At 43.6% G+C, this 21,768-nt stretch overlaps 1 protein-coding gene across 5 annotated transcripts in view; it reads right to left on the bottom strand.

Moving 5' to 3' along the window:
* Nucleotides 1-21,768, bottom strand: part of RAPGEF4 (Rap guanine nucleotide exchange factor 4) — a 497,448-nt gene that overhangs the window by 404,487 nt on the left and 71,193 nt on the right. For all 5 annotated transcript variants that reach the window (XM_077448013.1, XM_077448014.1, XM_077448015.1 and 2 more), the window contains exon 4: nucleotides 4,829-4,975. In XM_077448013.1, coding sequence (XP_077304139.1) covers nucleotides 4,829-4,975 — 147 coding nt within the window. The remainder of the gene's footprint in view (nucleotides 1-4,828; nucleotides 4,976-21,768) is intronic.

The raw sequence follows: 21,768 nt of genomic DNA, 5'->3' as shown, positions 1-21,768 counted from the left end.
CCCCCCAAATGACCCCATTTTGGAAAGTAGACACCCCAAGGAAATTGCTGATGGGTATGTTGAGCCCATTGAATATTTTTTTTTTTTGTCCTAAGGGATTGAATAATGACAAAAAAAAAAAAAAAAAATTTACAAAAAGTTGTCACTAAATGATATATTGCTCACACATGCCATGGTTATATGTGGAATTGCACCCCAAAATATATTCCGCTACTTCTCCCGAGTATGGGGATACCACATGTGTGGGACTTTTTGGGAGTCTAGTCGCGCACGGCACCCCGAAAACCAATCACCACCTTCAGGATTTCTAAGGGTGCAAATTTTTGATTTAACTCCTCACTACCTATCACAGTTTCGAAGGCCATAAAATGCCAAAATAGCACAAAACCCCCCAAAATGACCCCATTTTGGAAAGAAGACACCCCAAGCTATTTACTGAGAGGCATGTTGAGTACATGGAATATTTTATATTTTACCACAAGTTGCGGCAATATTACAAACTTTTTTTTTTGCACAAAGTTGTCACTAAATGATATATTGCTCACACATGCTATGGGCATATGTGAAATGACACCCCAAAATACATTCTGCTGCTTCTCCTGAGTACGGGGATACCACATGTGTGGGACTTTTTGGGAGCCTAGCCGCGTACGGGACCCCAAAATCCAAGCACCGCCTTCAGGATTTCTAAGGGCATACATTTTTTATTTTACTCCTCACTACCTATCACTACCTATCACAGTTTTGAAGGCCATAAAATGCCAAGATGGCACAAAACCCCCCCAAATGACCCCATTTTGGAAAGTAGACACCCCAAGCTATTTGCTGAGGGCCATGTTGAGACCATTGAATATTTTTTTTTTGTCCCAAGGGATTGAATAATGACAAAAAATAAAAAATAATTTTTTTTTTTACAAAAAGTTGTCACTAAATGATATATTGCTCACACATGCCATGGTTATATGTGGAATTGCACCCCAAAATATATTCCGCTACTTCTCCCGAGTATGGGGATACCACATGTGTGGGACTTTTTGGGAGTCTACTCGCGCACGGCACCCCGAAAACCAATCACCACCTTCAGGATTTCTAAGGGTGCAAATTTTTGATTTAACTCCTCACTACCTATCACAGTTTCGAAGGCCATAAAATGCCAAAATAGCACAAAACCCCCCAAAATGACCCCATTTTGGAAAGTAGACACCCCAAGCTATTTACTGAGAGGCATGTTGAGTCCATGGAATATTTTATATTTTGCCAAAAGTTGCGGGAATATTACAAACTTTTTTTTTTTGCACAAAGTTGTCACTAAATGATATATTGCTCACACATGCTATGGGCAGAAGTCAAATTACACCCCAAAATAAATTCTGCTGCTTCTCCCGAGTACGGGGATACCACATGTGGGGGACTTTTTGGGAGCCTAGCCACGTACGGGCCCCCCGAAAACCAAGCACTGCCTTCCGGATTTAAATATAAAATGCTACCAAAAAAACTGTTAGCGATCGCAGGGATCAGGCCTGACTCTGCGATCGCTGCAGTTATGTGTTTAGTGTTTTGTAAGTGACAGTGATCGATCGATACTGCACTTGGGTGGGCTGGGCAGAGGGGCAAAACGCAGGTGCTAGCAGGTATCTGGGCTGATCCCGCTAACAATGCGTTTTTTTGGAACCCTGAACTGCTGGGGACGCTAGTATAGATCTGATCAGATCAGATATTGATCTGTTCAGATTCTATACCACTACGGGAGGTGTATGCTTTGCGCGTGGGTGTTAGCGGTACTGGCACTAACCTAGCGCTGCCTGGGGCGACGCAGACCCTGACCCTAAAACCTAATTGATATCACCCGCCGGGTGATCAGGGGGTTAAACCTTTATTGGGTAATAAATGGTGGGTGCCCTGATGCTATAAAAAGCAAACTAACCAGAGTCACCCGTAACACTTATACGGTGATCAGTGGTGAAAGGGTTAACTAGGGGCAATCAGGGAGTTCAAATTTTTATTAGGTAGTATATGGGGGTCCCTGGCGCTATATAAAAACCTGACGGGGAACCTAAATAACTAACTGGCTAACCAGCGTCACCAGTGACACTTATACTGTGATCGCTGGTGAAAGGGTTAACTAGGGGCAATCAGGGGGTTAAAACCATTATTGGGTAGTATATCGGGGTACCTAGCGCTATAAAAACCTGGCGGTGAACCTAAAAAAATAACTAGCTACCTAGCGACAGTAGCGACACTGATGCAGCGATCAGAAAAATGATCGCTTAGTGACACTGGCAAAAGGGGGTGAAAGGGTTAACTAGGGGCAATCAGGATGTTAAAAGCATTATTGGGTAGTATATCGGGGTACCTAGCGATATAAAAACCTGGCGGTGAACCTAAAAAAATAACTAGCTACCTAGCGACAGTAGCGACACTGATGCAGCGATCAGAAAAATGATCGCTTAGTGACACTGGCAAAAGGGGGTGAAAAGGTTAACTAGGGGCAATCAGGATGTTAAAACCATCATTGGGTAGTATATCGGGGTACCTAGCGCTATAAAAACCTGGCGGTGAACCTAAAAAAATAACTAGCTACCTAGCGACAGTAGCGACACTGATGTAGCGATCAGAAAAATGATCGCTTAGTGACACTGGCAAAAGGGGGTGAAAGGGTTAACTAGGGGCAATCAGGATGTTAAAACCATTATTGGGTAGTATATCGGGGTACCTAGCGCTATAAAAACCTGGCGGTGAACCTAAAAAAATAACTAGCTACCTAGCGACAGTAGCGACACTGATGCAGCGATCAGAAAAATGATCACTTAGTGACACTGGCAAAAGGGGGTGAAAGGGTTAACTAGGGGCAATCAGGATGTTAAAACCATTATTGGGTAGTATATCGGGGTACCTAGCGATATAAAAACCTGGCGGTGAACCTAAAAAAATAACTAGCTACCTAGCGACAGTAGCGACACTAATGCAGCGATCAGAAAAATGATCGCTTAGTGACAGTGGCAAAAGGGGGTGAAAGGGTTAACTAGGGGCAATCAGGATGTTAAAACCATTATTGGGTAGTATATCGGGGTACCTAGCGCTATAAAAACCTGGTGGTGAACCTAAAAAAATAACTAGCTACCTAGCGCCAGTAGCGACACTGATGCAGCGATCAGAAAAATGATCGCTTAGTGACAGTGGCAAAAGGGGGTGAAAGGGTTAACTAGGGGCAATCAGGATGTTAAAACCATTATTGGGTAGTATATCGGGGTATCTAGCGATATAAAAACCTGGCGGTGAACCTAAAAAAATAACTAGCTACCTAGCGACACTAGCGACACTGATGCAGCGATCAGAAAAATGATCGCTTAGTGACACTGGCAAAAGGGGGTGAAAGGGTTAACTCTAGGGGCAATCAGAGGGTTAAATCTTTATTGGGGGGTGATAGGGGGCTACCCTGGACCTAACACTAACTGCCCTGACAGTTTTTACTTTTACAACTGACACTGAATGCATTGATCAGTAAAGAAATGATCAATGCAATCAGTGACACTGTGACTGGGGGGGGGGGGGGCGGGGGGGTATCGGGGGGCGATCGGGGGGGGAGATCGGGGGGGGTTTGTGTACCTGTGTGTACCTACATGTCAATGTAGTGTTGGTGCACACTTACGGTCAAAAAGACCGCCCCGAGGAGAATGACATCACTTCCTCCTTCCTGTGTAAACAATACACAGTGGGAGGAAGTTCGTCATTGGCCAGGAGCGATCCAGAGGGGGTGGTCCCCTCATCACTGATCGCTGCTGGAGGGAAACGGACCACCGTATCCAGCGGGAGGGGGTCCGATCGGACCCCCCACCCGCTGGAAGGCAGGCACGTACATCTACGTGCTTGTGCCTGCCTGTGCCATTCTGATGACGTATAATGGCAATACGGCGGTCCTTAAGTGGTTAAATAGAAGGAAAGGATGCTAAGCTTGGGCCTACCTCCTGGGTTTCATTGGCCCGGAAGCACGTGTATTTTTTGCCATGTCATAGCTGTTTGGTTCCTATAAAGCCTTTGGCAATACAAGAAGAGCATTTGGAAGGACCCTAGATTTCCTCTGGTGCAAAATAGTTGAATCCTGGGCAGCACATAGCTTCAAGGACCCAGCAGTTTCTGAAGCCACTGCACCCTCGGTAGCTCTGCTCTCTTTAAAATGTAAACCCAAATTATTTTTTTTATGTCATAATGTAGAATATAAGATTTCCTATCATTTGAGCCCAGTCTTGCTACAAAGAGTTAAGCTCTGAGCAATCCTCTTTTATTGTTCAGTGAGATAAATCTTGACAAACAGAGAAAAACTTTTTCAAATCCTCCCCCTTGCTCTGAGTGACAGATGATTTACATATCTCGTGCACAAGCCTAAGAGACATGCATTATTTTTTGATTCCCTCCCACTCCTTTCTTCTGCTGCTGTGCCAGGATTGGATGTTCCCCACCTCAGCATAATTGGGCATACGGAAGTCATGTGGTTACTTTCCTGTCTTTTCACTAGATGTTAGAGATCATAGCAGAAGTTCAGTGTAAGAAATACACAGGAAAAAATGCATATTGACAAGGGGAGTGTAGAGGTGGGCGGGGAGTCCACTGACATCACGACTCCACCCACCGAGCTCCAGACAACAGACCCACCCACAGAATCTGCAGTTTTTCGGTTCTCATAACAGACAGAGGGGAGACATTTGACCGGTAGGGATGCATGCAGGAGGCATGTATATCCTTATAGATAACCCCTATTGCAGTAGTTTAGAAAGGATGACATTGGGTTTACATCCACTTTAATATTTAACTAGTAAACCAGAAAGCTTACCTCCCACAGAGCTTTAAAGTCCTTCTGTTCAATGCGTAGGAGCTCACTGAATTCTCTTGTGACAATGGTGGCATGTCTGGGTGTATTGTCCAGTATTGATTCTCCAAAAGCAGTTCCGACCCCCAGTGTACATATAACCACAGCATCCTATGGAAGAGGAAGAGGAACATTTTGAAGGCAGATATAATTGTGTGGGGACAAATTAGCTTCAAAGTGATGGGTCTTTAGCCAATTTAAAACATGCATCACAAACACTAATAGAAGAAATGTCACCTTAGACAGTAGTAGGTGGCAGTATGTCATTGCCTTCCACTATTCTCTTGTATGCCAAAATGGCAGCAATCAAAGATATAAAAATGAATGGCCACATCATTCCTGCTATCAGTGTAAGCATTAGAGAAAGCAGAACTTTCTGTAATCACAGACAGTGTAAGATGGGAAGAAGAGCCTTTCACTGCCTCTACTGTCCTTTAATTACATATTCAAGAGGTGCCAGTGTAAAGCATGGGAGAGAAGAAGAAAGGATGTAGAATATGGGAATGGGTGGCTGAACCATGAAAAGGCAAATGACTGCCATAAAGTCACTTTTAAAAGGCAAATCGCCCTCAATAATTTGGCATACTTCCACTTAATGTGGAAATGTCTACACTTTAAATAGAACCAATATCTTCAGCCACAGCTAATAATTTATTTTTGGATTGTTTGGGGAAGTTGAATGGTATGCTAGCTTTTTTTAATCTTATTTTACTCCAATATTATGATTGGGCTTATTTGTTAGAGGAATTGAGAATGTTCATGCAATACATAGTGCAAAACGTATTAATTCCTGCAGGGGATCTTGTGCACATAGCAACTGTCCCCGTGGGGAACTGTGAAGGGGTTGCTGAGCTGTAATATCAAATAGCTAGCCCCACCCACCTGATTAGCAATCTGACAACACTCTGCAAAGAAAAACAATTTCTGACTGACAGCTCAGGATAAGAGGGGGTGCAACAGCCACTGCACACAGAGCCCGTACAGGGTTACTGTCATGCCGCATACACACGATTGGAATTTCAGCCAGCAAAAGACGGATGAGAGATTTTCATCGGAAAATGTGACCATGTGTATGCTCCATCGGAATTTAGCTGTCCGAATTCCCGCCAGCAAAAATTTGATAGCATGTTCTCAATTTTCCCGATGGAAAAACGCTCTATCAGAAATTCCGATCGTGTGTATGCAATTCCGACGCGCAAAAACTCACGCATGCTCAGATTCAACTACGAGATGGAAGCTATTGGCTACTAGGTATTGAACTTCCTTTTTCTAGTCCCGTCGTACGTGTTGTACGGGAAAACCATCAGAGCTTTTTCCGACGTGCCATCAGTGTCCATGCTGGGTGTCAATGGAGCCAAGGGGAAAGCTCCCCAGAGAGGACAAAACCAGCAATGATAACATGATAGAGGTTCTAAGTCTTCCAAACTGCATCCAAATCATTATATGGAATTTGCTAATAGCTTTTTAATGTTAGGATCTCTTTAAAGCAAACCCTGTTCTATAACATACCGTATATACTCGAGTATAGGCCGACCCGAATATAAGCCGAGGTCCCCAATTTACCCCCAAAAAACTGGAAAAAATTATTGACTCGTGTATAAGCCGAGGGTGAGACATGCCTGTCCATCCCTGTGTGTCCGTCCATCCCTGTGGGTCCATCCATCCCTGTGTGTGTCCATGCATCCGTGTGTGTGTGTGTGTGTCCATGCATCCGTGTGTGTGTGTGTGTGTCCATGCATCCGTGTGTGTGTGTGTCCATGCATCCGTGTGTGTGTGTGTGTGTGTGTGTCCATGCATCCGTGTGTGTGTGTGTGTGTGTGTGTGTCCATGCATCCGTGTGTGTGTGTGTGTGTGTGTGTCCATGCATCCGTGTGTGTGTGTGTGTCCATCCATCCCTGTGTGTGTGTGTGTGTGTGTGTGTGTGTGTGTGTGCATGCATCCGTGTGTGTGTGTGTGCTTTTTCCCACCTTAGTTTGATTGGTTCATTAATATATCAAAATTGCCCTAAGGAATTAGAAACAACTGTCAAATAGGCTACTAAGGAATAAACCAGTAACACCAGTAATAGAAAGGTTTTACATTGCTGTTGTTACAAAAGCACTATAATAAGCATATGTGTATGTATATTATTTGCTAAACATTGTTTGATCATCATAAACACCAGTCAGAGGAAGTAGCCATTGAAGTAATGGGTTCCATATGGTACAAACTGAAAGAAAAATGGAATAGGGCACATGCATTGATTTCTTCATTTCCAGGAGAGGCACAGTAAAGACACAGTAGAGCCTACCTGTGTCCGTCCAGCCTGTGTCCGTCCCGGCCTGCGTCCCGTCCCGGCCTGCGTCCCGTCCCGGCCTGCGTCCCGTCCCGGCCTGCGTCCCGTCCCGGCCTGCGTCCCGGCCCGTCCCGGCCCGTCCCGAGCCGAGCCTCCGTCCTTCAGCTCTTCGTCGGTGGCCATTCTAGGATTCAAAAGCCGCGCCTCCGTCGGTGATAGGCGGAACACTCAATTTCCCACTGACTGCTGGGAAATTGAGTGTTCCGCCTATCGGATGTCCGTGATAGGCGGAACACTCAATTTCCCAGCAGTCAGTGGTCCGCCTATCATGGACGTCCGCTCATCTTCATACTACGGACGAGGATGAGAGGATGTCCGTGATAGGCGGAACACAGACTGCTGGGAAATTCAGTGTTCCGCCTATCACAGGCGAAGGCGGAGAGGGAGGCGCGGCCTTTGAATCATAGAATGGCCGCTGTCTGTCTGCTCGACACGCTGATCGGGCAGACAGACAGCGATGACTCGAGTATAAGCCGAGGGGGGCACTTTCAGCCTCAAAAAAGAGGCTGAAAATCTCGGCTTATACTCGAGTATATACGGTACAATTTTTACAACTAGAATAGAATACCTATGGTAGTGTTTTGGAACCCCCAAAAACATAGGGTAATCTGATATGTAAAGACAAAAGAAAGGTTGACACATGCTCCTTCCTATTTCTTCTGCCTCACTATTGGTTACTGAGCCCAGAAATCATATATAAGAACTAATAGTGAGCTAGTAGTGAGACACAAAATGTGGAGGACCAGATTTTGGCTTTCCTTCTTCCAGTCAGCATTTACATATTAGGGCACAACAGGTTCCAGAGAACTTGATAACATTTTTGTAGACACAGTATCTCACAAAAGTGAGTACACCCCTCACATTTTTGTAAATATTTTATTATATCTTTTTATGTGACAACACTGAAGAAATTACATTTAGCTACAATGTAAAGTAGTGAGTATACAGTTTGTACAGGTAGTACAGGAGGGAATAATGCAAGTTTTTTAAACAATATACTAAACTTCAGCTTTATCTCTTATATGAATAAGCCCAAGAGTCATAAATAATGTGTAGGTAGTTTGTGGAGGACTGACAACACCAGCATCCTATCATATTGTAGCATCAATAGCTTGTATAAAATGTTTTCCCATGTTGAAATGTGATTAGCACTGTAGCCTTGCAGAACTTTGATGTTCTCTATACGGAGCATGTACTGTATGTACTTCTACTGCAATACATATATAAAATCTTTATAATTAAATCTTTGTATGTATGTAAAAATATAGTCATCTTAAATTATATACTTTTTTCAACGTGTGAATATTTAAAAAATAAGGTTTCTATGTATATTTTACATGTGCACATGGGCTCAGCCATACGTACTCATTACATAGCAGGCTTCACTTCTTTAGAGTGATTGTGGCCCTCTACATGGCTTATCTTAAACTACATTTCAGTAACCGTTCTGCAAGAATACTGCTTATTGGAAAAAGAAGTATATAAATAATGTATAATGATAAATGTTACATAAATGTTTCGTAGCCTGCTAACATTGAACTATCTGCTATATGGTTAGTGGGTTCAGCTATCAAACAGCAAGACCCTTTCTAAAGGCATACCTCCAGACTTTCAGAAATAGCCTAAGGTGGAAACCTTTTGCAACAACTTATGTAGTTTACTACACAGACGCACACACACACACACTATAATACAAAATTGTTATTTCTTTTTACACGCAGTAGGACCAGGAACTTGGGAATCACCACCAAACCAACCCTCTATTGGTTGGACCTGGCTCCGGAGTGTGGAGTATGGGCAGTGCTTTTGCCACTCTCACTATGGAGGAGATCTGGAGAGATGGACAGTGGGTGGCGCTTGTGGTGTGGGTTAGGTGTGGTTTTGTTCCACTTGATGAAGCAAATTAATAGGGCTCTACTATGTTGGAGGATGTCCTTATTAATTATAATATTGTGGTGTATGTGTTTGTGTATATATATATATATATATATATATAGTTATTATTATACAGGATTTATATAGCACCAACAGTTTGTGCATTATATAGAGCAGTTACATAAGGTGCTGGTATACATTTACTTTGTTGATTGTAGACATATGATGTTTTTATTAAAATAGTTTCAAAGAGTCTGAGGAAGTGGGATGGTTGGGACTCACAAAACATGTTGTGTAACGACACAACCCTCCTTATGTTATCATCATTTAGAACTTTGGAAACCATCCAGCATGGAAATAACAAAGGATACAAGCAATTTCCTGAAGGGTGGGAAAGTCAACGTTTTACATTGAAACAAATATTTTATCCATTGTGAAATGTGTTATACATTTATGAATGAGATTTTATGGCCAGCATGTTATGTACACATTGGGGTTGATTTACTAAAGCTAGAGAGTGCAAAGTCTGGTGCAGCAGTGCATAGAAACCAAACAGCTTCCAGGTTTTTTGTCAAGCTGAAGTTAGCGGCTACCATTCACAGCTGCACCAAACTTTGCATTCTCCAGTTTTAGTAAATCAACCCCAATGTATTTAATAATAATAATTAATTAATAAATGTACAGTATGGAATTTTAATTGTGGTTTATATTGTATACATACTGGGGCACCTTAAATAAATATAAATGGTTGGTTCTCTCTCTATGGAGAACATGATACTATGCCGTGTATTTGTAAAAGCAGTGTAAAACCATAGAGCATACAGTCATCCATAGCAATGTTGTTAAACTAAAATCTGATTGGTTGCTCTGAGTTACTATACTTTTGCACTGTTTTACTAAATAAGCCCCCACTTCTATCACTAAATATTCAGGTTTGCAGTATTGAGGTTCTGACTGTAAGCCCTTGTACACATGGTCGGAAATTCCAACCACAAAATCCGTCGGATTTCTTCCTACAGATTTTGTCCGAAACTGGTGTTGCATACACACAGTCGGACAAAGTTGTCGGAAAATCCAATCATTCGGAATGTGATGACGTTCGTTCATTACGATGGGACTACGTTGAGGCTAGTAGCCAATAGCTTTGGTCTCGTAATTGGATCTGAGCATGCGTGGCACATTGTCCGATCAGAATTCTCTACAAACGATCGGACAAAGTCCGATCGGATCATGTTGTGGGAAAATTTTATATCCAGCTTTCAAACTTTGTTGGTCGGACATTCCGAAGGAAAAAGTCAGATGGAGCCCAGACACGGTCGGATTATCCGACAACGCGGTCCGATCGGACATTTTCCGTCGGAATGACCGACCGTGTGTACAAGGGCTAAGGCCTCATTCACATGGCCATAAAAAAAGGCATATATAACCATTTTTTAATTATGTATCTGAATGTAGCTTCATTGTTTTCAAGGGAGCCATTCACACAGGTGCATAAACATGAGATGCGGACCTGAACGGATGCTCCATAGACCTCTATGGAGCGTAGGATGTGAACACTGACAAGCCCGCTGACATCCAACCCGCTCCGATCCGAAAAAGTGTGATGGAGGAAAAACCTACTTTTCCATCTGTCTGCGGATCGGGTGATGACGGACTCTGCAGTCCGTCGTCATCCGATCTCCCATAGGGGAGAGCGGCGCTCTGACAGGTCCGTCCCTGCACAGTGTGCAGAGACAGACCTGTCATGTTCCTGCTCAGCGGGGATCGACGGAGAGATTCCCGCTGAGCAAGCAGATGCCCACGGGGCAGATCATCACGAGGCCTTACACAGAACCAAAAAACATGCGTCTAAGAACATGCGCTTTACGCGCTTATGCATATAAATAAATGTAAACAAATGTAAACACATTTGTAGGTGCGTAAATTAAGTATAAACAAAGGGAAAAAATAAAGTATCATAAAAACAAACAATGTACGCATACATCTCTTTTACTCAAGTATTTTGCTCACCATTTTGCAGGAACTTTTCTCATAGAAAACACACATGTAATACCATTTTTAAGGCCGTGTGAATGAAGCCTTAATCATGAAATAAACATTCAGCCTTTATTAATCCACCCTGAATTTTCCATGGAAGTGGCTAAGTGGCTGTAGCAGGAATAATCACATGAACATTTACGGTATATCAGCACCCTCAATACAGCTCCTCCTATGGCAGATGCTAAAATCAATAATTAAATCAGAAATGAAATGTTGCTTAACATTTCATCAGTGTACTGGAGTGCTATTTTTGCTGCCCCACTCCTTCCCTCCAAGCCCTGATGTGTGCAAAAACTGTAAATTTCACACATGGGATGGACGGGTATAAACATATAGCAATTCAAGCCTAACATCTGGAGCTAAAAGCTATTATATTCTTTACAAAGCCTACTTCTGTGTGGTTGAAGTCAGACCAGGCTGCTGCCACCATCTGCAAAAAAAACACATCTTATTGGTGGGGCAGGCTGATGTGTGGGGCTTTAAAGTCACAGCTTTACTAAAAACATGAAACTGTAGCAGAGAGGTGCACAGTTAAGGTTTTTCTGGCTAATAACTATAATAGATGTAGCACCCTCTACCTTAGGTAGGTAGCTGCTAGAGTAGTGTTTTTGTGTGTACTGCCAGTGCAGGTAAATTTAGGCAGGCCTAGCTGTGAGCTAGGCCTGTTTGTTTTTGATCTGGGGGCAGGGGAGTGGTTTAGTATAGCTGCAGGTGACTAATGTGTGCTTCAGCTCTCTGGCGCCTCCTTTGTTTCCAGTAAAAAGGTTTTGGAAAAGAGGCAGGGCAGAGAGTGAGAGTGACATGGAACATATCTGGGAGCCCTGACCAATCCCCACTTAGGATTGGCAAAGGGCAGGCTTCCTATAGATGCTCATGGTCAGCCTGCTGGGGAGTTTGTTGTCGGGTGGAAGAACTGAATGATGGAGTATTAGACTGTCATGGCTCTTGAGGGAACCCCCTTTCTTGGGGGGGGTGAACTCAAGTCTCAAGCTCAGGAGCTGGGAGGGAGCCTCTCTCTACACGGTCATTGAGAGGTGTCCTGGAACAGGAGCAGGAGGAGGACAGTTGGGAACACTGCCAGGAAAGTCATTTAGGAGGGATCCATGCCGGGTCGGTGAGTAAGAAGCACAGTGAGAAGCTCTGGGAGAGACATGCCAGGATTGGATGTGGAGCCAGAGGGAGAGACTGTGGTGTTGTTGAAGTGAAGTTGCTGCAGCCAGGAGGGTTGGTAGGATTGGCAATGGACTTTCTGGGAGCAGTAGTCCACTAAGTGTCAATTAACACAATTATCCTTTTGATCTAAAATGGTTGCAACAATTAAGGGGACGGCAGACCCCTGCCCGCAAAAGGCTACTAGGAAAATGTTAGGAACTATTCAGAGTAAGGCCTAGCCATGTGCTAATGGTGACTAAAATCTAGAATTGGACAGTGGAGGAAAGCAAGTGATCTCAAGTAGTGTGCTGGAGGAGATGTAAAGCAGAAGATACTGTCAATTTAGATTTCAACCAACTTTATTTCCATGTTTTGGGAATTTCTCTTAGATAACATAGCTGTCCAAAATACCAAGCCATTGACTCTGATTTAAAGCACCTGTGCAAGATAAAGGAAAATCTGCAAACATGGCCTGTTAGGGGTACTTGAGGACAGGGTTGAGAACCACTGCAATAAAGCATGCTTGCTACACTCACTGTGGAGCCTAAGGAGTTAATCATCCACATTGTTAATCCTGCCTTCTCCGATCTTCCCCTCCTTCCACTGCCCCCTGATAATTTCCTGACAACATAAAGTCTATAGTCAGGCTTCGCATGCTCCGGTTGGTGTGTATTGCCAGAGAGATTTTTTTTCTTGGGAGCCAAATTTAACACACCTTATCCCCATTCACACCTGAGACCTTGTAACTCTAACGAGTCACATGACACTGGGGAATTTCTCTTAGATAACATAGCTGTCCAAAATACCAAGCCATTGACTCTGATTTAAAGCACCTGTGCAAGATAAAGGAAAATCTGCAAACATGGCCTGTTAGGGGTACTTGAGGACAGGGTTGAGAACCACTGCAATAAAGCATGCTTGCTACACTCACTGTGGAGCCTAAGGAGTTAATCATCCACATTGTTAATCCTGCCTTCTCCGATCTTCCCCTCCTTCCACTGCCCCCTGATAATTTCCTGACAACATAAAGTCTATAGTCAGGCTTCGCATGCTCCGGTTGGTGTGTATTGCCAGAGAGATTTTTTTTCTTGGGAGCCAAATTTAACACACCTTATCCCCATTCACACCTGAGACCTTGTAACTCTAACGAGTCACATGACACTGGGGAGGGAAAATGGCTAATTGGGCCCAATTTTGACATTTTCACTTAGGGGTGTACTCACTTTTGCTGCCAGCAGTTTAGACATTAACCGCTTAAGGACCCCCTCATGCCGATGTACATCAGCAGAATGACACGGCTGGGCACAAGCACGTACAGGTACGTTGCTCTTTAAGTGCCCAGCCATGGGTCGCGAGCCCGGCGGCGCACTCGCGACCTGGCCCTAAGCTCCGTGACCATGGCCGCGGGACCCACGGACCTGATCGCCGCCGGTGTCCCGCGATCGGGACACAGAGCTGAAGAACGAGGAGAGGTAAGTGTAAACAAACCTCTCCTCGTGCATCCTACTGAGGCTGTCACTGATCGTCTGTTCCCTGTTATAGGGAAAGACGATCAGTGACGTCAGATGCCAAGCCACGCCCCCTACAGTTAAAAAAAACACACACACTTAACCCCTACACTGCCCCCTAGTGGTTAATCCCTTCACTGCCAGTGACATTTTTACAGTAATCAGTATATTTTTAATTGCACTGATTGCTGTATTAATGCCAATGGTCCCAAAAATGTGTCAAAAATGTCCAACGTGTCCGCCATAATGCCGCAGTCACAATAAAAATCACTGATCGCTGTCAATACTAGTATAAAAAAATGATTAATAAAAATGCCATAAAACTATCCCCTATTTTGTAGACGCTATAACTTTTGCACTAACCAATCAATAAACGCTTATTGCAATTTTTTTTAACCAAAAATATGTAGAAGAATAGGTATCGGCCTAAACTGAGGAAAAAAAATTTTTTTTTATATTTGTGAGGAAAATGATTATAGCAAAATGTAAAAAATAATGCGTTTTTTTTCAAAATTGTCGCTCTTTTTTTGTTTATAGTGCAAAAAAATAAAAACTGCAGGGGTGATCAAATACCACCAAAAGAAATCTCTATTTGTGGGAAAAAAAGGACGTCAATTTTGTTTCGGAGCCATGTTGCAGGACCGCGCAATTGTCAGTTAAAGCGACGCAGTGCCGAATCGCAAAAAGGGGCTTGGTCCTTTAACTGGAAAATGGTTCAGGGCTTAAAGTGGTTGTAAACTCTTACAACCAACTTTGACCTACAGGTAAGCCTAGATTAAGGCTTACCTGTAGGTCCAATAAATATTTCCTAAACCTTAGGAGATATTTGCTGAAAGACAGGCACCGTAGACAGCGGCGCGCAGGCGCACTGAGCGTGCCGCGGTCAACGGCGATATGCCGTGAGTGGCGGCTCCCATGCGCATGCACGGGAGTGACGTCATTGAGGCTTCGCCGAATGACGGCGGCGGAGCAGCGAGACCCACCGAGAAGATGGATGCTCCGGACTACGGGGGACAGCAGTGACTTCACTGGCTCCTGTGTCAGGTAAGTGACACATAATGGACTACTATGCGATGCATAGTAGTCCATTATGCTTTACCTTTGCAGGGAATCAAAGAGGAAGTAAACTCATCAGGGTTTACTTCCTTTTTAAGTGGTTAATGGCTGTGTGTTGAGTTATTTTGAGGGAACAGCAAATTTACACTATTATATAAGCTGTACACTCACTACTTTACATTGTAGCAAAGTGTAATTTCTTCAGTGTTGTCACATGAAAAGAGGTACTGTATATTTTTTGCTATAAGGCACTACAGTTGTTTGTTATATCAGTCATTATACAGCATTATCAGCTTATGCAAGTTTGGCAGTACTGTACTGATATAAACAACAGCTGTTCTTATTGCAATCTAATATTCTAGTGCCACCTAGTGGACCAAAATAAAGCCAGTTTAACAGCCATAATTATAAGCCAGTGCTGTCCAACCTGGTTTCTTAAGAACCTACAGTTCATCCCCCTTCCCCATGGTTTTAGTATTTCTCTAAAAAGAAATTATGAAATAAAGATTGCACACAGTAGTCAATACTGCTTTGTCTGACCAAACAATCCTAATGATTCTAGCAAAGGATACAATAAATAACAATTATCTTTTTTAGAATAAGCAGTTAAAGGAAACCTGTAGTAGAAAAATATGTAGGTTATCTGAAACAGCATAATAACCATTAAATCTGCATTTTTTTAAGACAAGGTCCTTATAATGCCCCCAGAAGAGGTGTCCTTTATCCACAGTGTCCTGCCATATATACCCATCACATGCCCCATGCTGTATATCCTTGAGGAAATTCAAACAGGGATCATAGTTTTTCTTTGCCAATATATCAAAATAAGGACCGAGTATGCTATGACTTTGGAGCTATGCCCCACCTTCACCAGTCAAACCTCCCAATCATAGCAACATAATGTCGCGTACACACGATCAAACAAGCGGGTGGAAAAGTCCGGCAAACTCAAGTCCGCCAAACAATCCCCCCGTGTGTAGCCTCCGGCATACTTTTTTGACCCGAAAGTACGGCGGACTTAGAATATAGTTTTACACTCCAATCTTCCCGCCGGACTCGCATTTCGGCGGACAATCCGGCCGTGTGTGTGCCAGTCCGCCGTACTTTTGAAATGAACGGACTTTTCCCACCCGGAGAAAAGTCTGCTCATTTCGAGCGGGTCTCCAGGTAGGCGGGGCCCGCGAAGGAGACGTCGCTGGCCCCGCCACCTGGTATTGACTTAAAGGGGAACCCCAACGACGAAAAAAATCGGCGTGGGGGTCCCCCCAAAGTCCACAACAGACCCTTGTCCGAGCACGCTACCCGGCCGGCCAGGAAAGGAGGGGCGAGCCCCCCCCCCCCTCCTGAGCCGTACCAGGCCGCGTGCCCTCAACATGGGGGGTGCCTTGGGGAAGGGGGGGCCACGCGGCCCCCCCACCCCAATGCACCTTGTCCCCATGTTGATGAGGACAAGGGCCTCTTCCCGACAACCCTGGCCGTTGGTTGTCGGGGTCTGCGGGCGGGGGGCTTATCGGAATCCGGGAGCCCCCTTTAATAAGGGGGCCCCCGGATACCGGCCCCCCACCCTATGTGAATGAGTATGGGGTACAATGTACCCCTACCCATTCACCTGTAAAATAAAGTACAAAAAAAACACAACACACAAGATAAAATAATTTATTGCACAGCTCCGGGGGTCTTCCGTCTTCGGGGGTCTTCTCGCCGAACTCCTCCGCTATCTTCTTGTAGCTCTTTTACTAGCGAAGGAGCCCGGCATTCTTCTTCGTCGCCGCGGCCTCTTTTTCTGACTTCGGGGGTCTTGTCCCCCTCTTCGGTTCTTCTGCCGCCGCCTTCCGTTCTTCTTCTTCTTCTCCTGGAGATGTTGACTCGACGTTCTCTCCGGCCGCAATGAGGAGAGCAGCCGTGTTGCTACTGGAGATGAGTGGCCGTATTGAGCCATTGCATTGATGCTTGCAGCGATTGCAAGGAGCTTTGTTGAAAGGCGAAAGAAAAGGTTATAGAGGAAATGTGATTATGTAGGAATGACCGTGCGCAACACTGAGCAAATTGGTGGAGAGAATTGTGTATGATCATGTATGGATAGACTGAGAAAGTCAAACGTAAGTACTGCTGAATTCGTACAGTCGATGTGGCTAGTTTGAACTGGGTTATAGCTATGGAATAGTCTGCGAAAGATTTGACTCATTTGAGTCGGAGATGCAACAGGATTTGGCTTGGTTGTTAGAGTTGCGTTTGGCAAGGACTGGAATCATTGCGCCGATGCTGCGACTAGACTCGAATCCTCCGTAGATGCAACTGAGAGGCTCATATATGGGATCCGACCGTATCGCTGAGGATATGGCTGGGTTCAGACTGATTGAATTGTGATGGTGGTTGAAGGGGCTGGTGATTGCCAATGATCCGAAACATAGAAGCGAAGTTGCGACTAGATTAGAATCAGCCATAGATGCGAGGTGACTACAGGGCTCGTATGACAGATCTGCCCATATTGCCGATGATATGGCTGGGTTTGAATCGACTAAATGGTGATGGTGGTTTGAAGGGGCTTGTGATTGCCGAGGATCCGAAACATAGAAGCGAAGTTGCGACTAGATTCGAATCGGCCATAGATGTGAGGTGACTACGGGGCTCGTATGACAGATCTGACCGTATTGCCGATGATATGGCTGGGTTCGAATCAACTAAATGGTGATGGCGGTTGAAGGGGCTTTGTGATTGCCAAGGATCCGAAACATAGAAGCGAAGTTGCGACTAGATTCGAATCGGCCGTAGACGCGAGGTGAGTAAGGGGCTTGAATGTCGGATTTGACTGCATCGCCGTGAAGTGAACGGCTCGAGTAAACCCGCGTTGGGTAGAAAGCATGAAATACATGAAAGATGACATAGAAAGACTTACGGTGGCGTAAGTGCGACTTTTGCAAAACGAACATGATAACGAACATGATAACGTAACTACTAGAGTTTAGAGGAGCGGTAACAACAAAGTCCTACCTGCAACAGCGAGTGTGTAGCGGTCCGAGTGATCTCAAAGGTACAACTGCGTGGACACGCAGTGAGTTGGCAGAGTCAGCCTGTGCAATGCATTTGACACGAATCAGCTTAAAAAATGTATGAGATGAATCTGATATAAATTGGCAGTAAGGAGTATCTGATACGAATTGGTTGTAGAGTGTATGTCATTCCTTACTGTGAAACCAAACACCGATCAACCACCCATCCCCCCAGGCTAGTCAAGTGCAGGAAAGACATCAGGTGGGTTTAATTACACCCCAATCAGCCACAGAAACCCATACAAACAATACCTATTTATCTCAAAAAAGGATGAGAACAGTGAATCTTATAACTAGTGAAGCCTATGGCGAGTAATATTGGAGAACGACCGACAGCGACTCGGAGGCTTGGATCTATGAATGAATCGTATGTTTGGTAGAAGGAATTTACGAATGTACTATGCCTGTGCCGAAAGATGTCGGGACATGAGTGTCAACAACTCAGAAGTAGGTTTTGCGAAAGGGGTACAGGATAGTAAGCATGATAAGCTGCAAGTTTGCACATGATATGAAAAGATTTGGATACTACTTATCTGCGACCATGAGCGGGAACCGCCGTCGAAGACCACGAATGAAGAAGCCGAAGTGCACCTGCGATTGGACGCACAGATAGTCGACCGTGAGGGAGCTGAGAAGAGTCAACCCCTTGATGTGCAGTACCTTGCACTGGAACCGACACAGACCGTTGTGGGTGGTCTGATTATATACCCTCCGGGCTCCTCCCATAATTACGGGCCACCATACTGGCCCTCTTATATATATATATATATACAGGCATGTACTGGCCATTGGGACTACAGGGAGTTTCCCGGTGGGCCGATGGCTCAGTGGGCCAGTTTCAGTGACAAAGTAATGGCTGGGCGGCTCGCCCTCAACTTCACGCAGTGATGTGAGAAAGATGAGAAAAATACAGAGGAGAATAAGTGAAATAATAAAAGAGGTTAGTGAGGACTCCTTATGTTATGCTACTTATGTTTTTTTTGCACAATTGCGTATAGTTTTACATACTGTTTTTGTGCTTGTTTGCAAAATTAAAGTAGGCTGGTCTGGATGAAGTCCAGGGCCAAATTTGTGTCCCAGTCCAGCCCTGTATTTATATATATATATATATATATATATATATATATATATATATATATATATATATATATATATATATATATATATATATATATATGCAACAATTTTGTGTTTGCTCCTATTTATCATGAGCTGAACTCAAGATCTATGACTTTTTCTATGTACACAAAAGGCCTATTTCTCTCAAATATTGTTCATAAATCTGTATAAATCTGTGTTAGTGAGCAATTCTCCTTTGTCGAGATAATTTATCCACCTCACAGGGGTGGCATATCAAGATGCTGATTAGACAGCATGATTATTGCACAGATATGCCTTAGGCTGGCCACAATAAAAGGCCACTCTAAAATGTCCAGCCTGCTCTTGCAGTTTCTCCAGCTGCTGTGCCGTTATGGGCGGCTCCCGGGGCACAATGCGCAGGAGTGATGTCACTGCGGCTCTGGCCAATCACAGAGCCAGAGCACGGTCACGGGGAACCTCTGCAACAGCATCGTTCTAAGGTAAGTATTTCATAATGAGCTAGAATGAGATGCATACTAGCTCATTATGCCTTTGTCTTGCAGCGTTTTTTTTTTTTAATCTGGGTTTACAACCACTTTAATCACTGCTGGTTTTTTTTTTTTTGCTACAAAAATGAAAAAATACCAAAAAATTTGAAAAAAAGCACTGATGTGCTGCACTGATGTGCTGCACTGATGGGCACTGATAGGCTGCACTGATGGGCACTGAAGAGGCGGCACTTATGGACACTGATAGGTGGCACTGATATGCAGCACTGATTTGCCTCACTGATGGGCACAGACTGGTGTCACTGATGGGCACAGAGTGGCATCACTAATGGGTACTGCTAGGGCTGCATTGATATCAGGGCACTGATGATCACTGATGAGGCGAGGAGATCCAAAAAACTGCACTTCCTTGTTTACATGTGATCAGCTGTGATTGGACACAGACGATCGCATGGGCAAAGAGCCATGCCATGTTCAAGTTCACGGCTAAACCATCATATGGCATTGTCCCAGAATGGGAGCCGCACCACTCATTTGACAGTGGACAGGTGGCAAGTGGTTAACGATGGTCATCGCAGTCTCCCAAGCAACAATATGGAGTGCTCCATCATGACATATAAAATAATAAAACCAGGGAATACCCACATAGTGTAGAATTGTATAACAAGTTTAAAAAAGAAGTTAGCCACTCACAAGATATATAGCATGAACAAGCATTGAGATAATAAATATACGGGTCCCGGGATCCGATCCGACCAACTAATGTCAGGCCTGGGCTCAGCCCTTCCTTCTCTAAGCTGCCCGCTCAGCTGTCGGCTAATTGCCAGCTCCTATCTCTCCACAGTGACTCACCTATTGATGATATACTGCTTGTCAGTCCTGCTTACTTAAGCTGTCCAGCCCAGATGATCTCTGCCTTCGCCTTGGTCACATCTATAGAGATGCTCTCCTGTATTCCTGTTAAAGACTTGCTTGGCTGACCTTCCTTCTGGCTCCAGATCCTGCTTGCTGTTCTACTACGCTGATCCCTGACTCCCTGACGTTTTGGCTTGTCAGACTATCCGTTCCAGTTCCTGAACTCTGGCTATGTTTTGACTACGCTTACTCTTACCTTTTTTATTATTATTAAACAAGTGTGATTTAACTGTACTTCTGTCTCAGTCTGATTCATGGTTTCTGAAATTTGGGCATGCATGGTGACGTCACAAGTGTAAACTCCACCCTACATGTTATGTCAAAGCTGACGGCATTGGGGGGTACGGACATGGAGTGACTAGCTTCTTTTGTAATTCTATATAAAAAAAAAAGAGTCCACATGTTCTGGTAAGAGATCATTTTATCTTAAGGTGGAGGTACACTTGGGCTTGGGTGACTGACATTTTGGATTTAACGCTTTCTTCACATCTGATATGCTCACTCGGCTTGTAAAAATTGGGTCTTTAACACTTTGTTTTTTGTTTTGTTTTTTGGACACATTAGACTTATCACATTGCATTTAATTTCTGGACCCAATATATAACTTTCTTTTTGGTTTATTTTTTTCACTGATTTTAGGTTGAATGCATTAGTCATTAGCACGGGAAAGATTTGTGTGTGTATTTTAGTTTACAATCCACTCTGATTGTTCTTTTGCCAGCTGCTGTTTTTTTTTTTTTTTGATCTGCCAGCGCAATGTTTGTTTACAGTCAAGAAAAATTGTCCCACAGAGACAAAAAAAAAGTAATTAAAAAAGTTTTGACCCAGCTTCACTATCGACCATTCGGCTTTCTCTTCTGCCTGTTTTTTTCCCATCTTACTGTTTCACACTAATTTGTATGCTATATGCAGAGCCCTTACTGACTCAACCAAGGCTTTTATTATGTTTCATGCTAGATGTTCTCTGCCTCCGAATAATGAGTAATTTGTTTTGTTGAACAATGCTTTCCTTTGTGAAATATTACCTAGACTAACCATTGTCAGGTAAACAAAACTCGCTGCATTTTTCTTTGACTGTCTACAATTTTTTTAATCTCAAATAAAAATTAAACAAGAAAAAAAGTTTTAGCTTTACATATACAGGTGCATCTCATAAAATTAGAATATTATCAAAAAGTTATTTTATTTCAGTAATTCAATTCAAAAAGTGAAACTAATTTCTTTCTTTTAATTTTGATGATTATTGCTTAGAGCTAGTGAAAACCCAAAATTCTGTATCTCAGAAAATTTGAATATTACATAAGACCAATGAAAAAAAGGATTTTTAATACAGAAATATTGGCTTACTGAAAAGTATGCCAATGTACAGTATAATAAGCACTCA

This window comes from Lithobates pipiens, unplaced genomic scaffold, assembly GCF_037356315.1.
Source record: "Lithobates pipiens isolate NorthernLeopardFrog02 unplaced genomic scaffold, aLitPip1_a1.2 Scaffold_22, whole genome shotgun sequence".
In the NCBI taxonomy this organism is placed as follows: Eukaryota; Metazoa; Chordata; class Amphibia; order Anura; family Ranidae; genus Lithobates; species Lithobates pipiens.
Note: the sequence above shows the minus strand (reverse complement) of the source record. Positions and strands in the feature narration are given on the sequence as shown.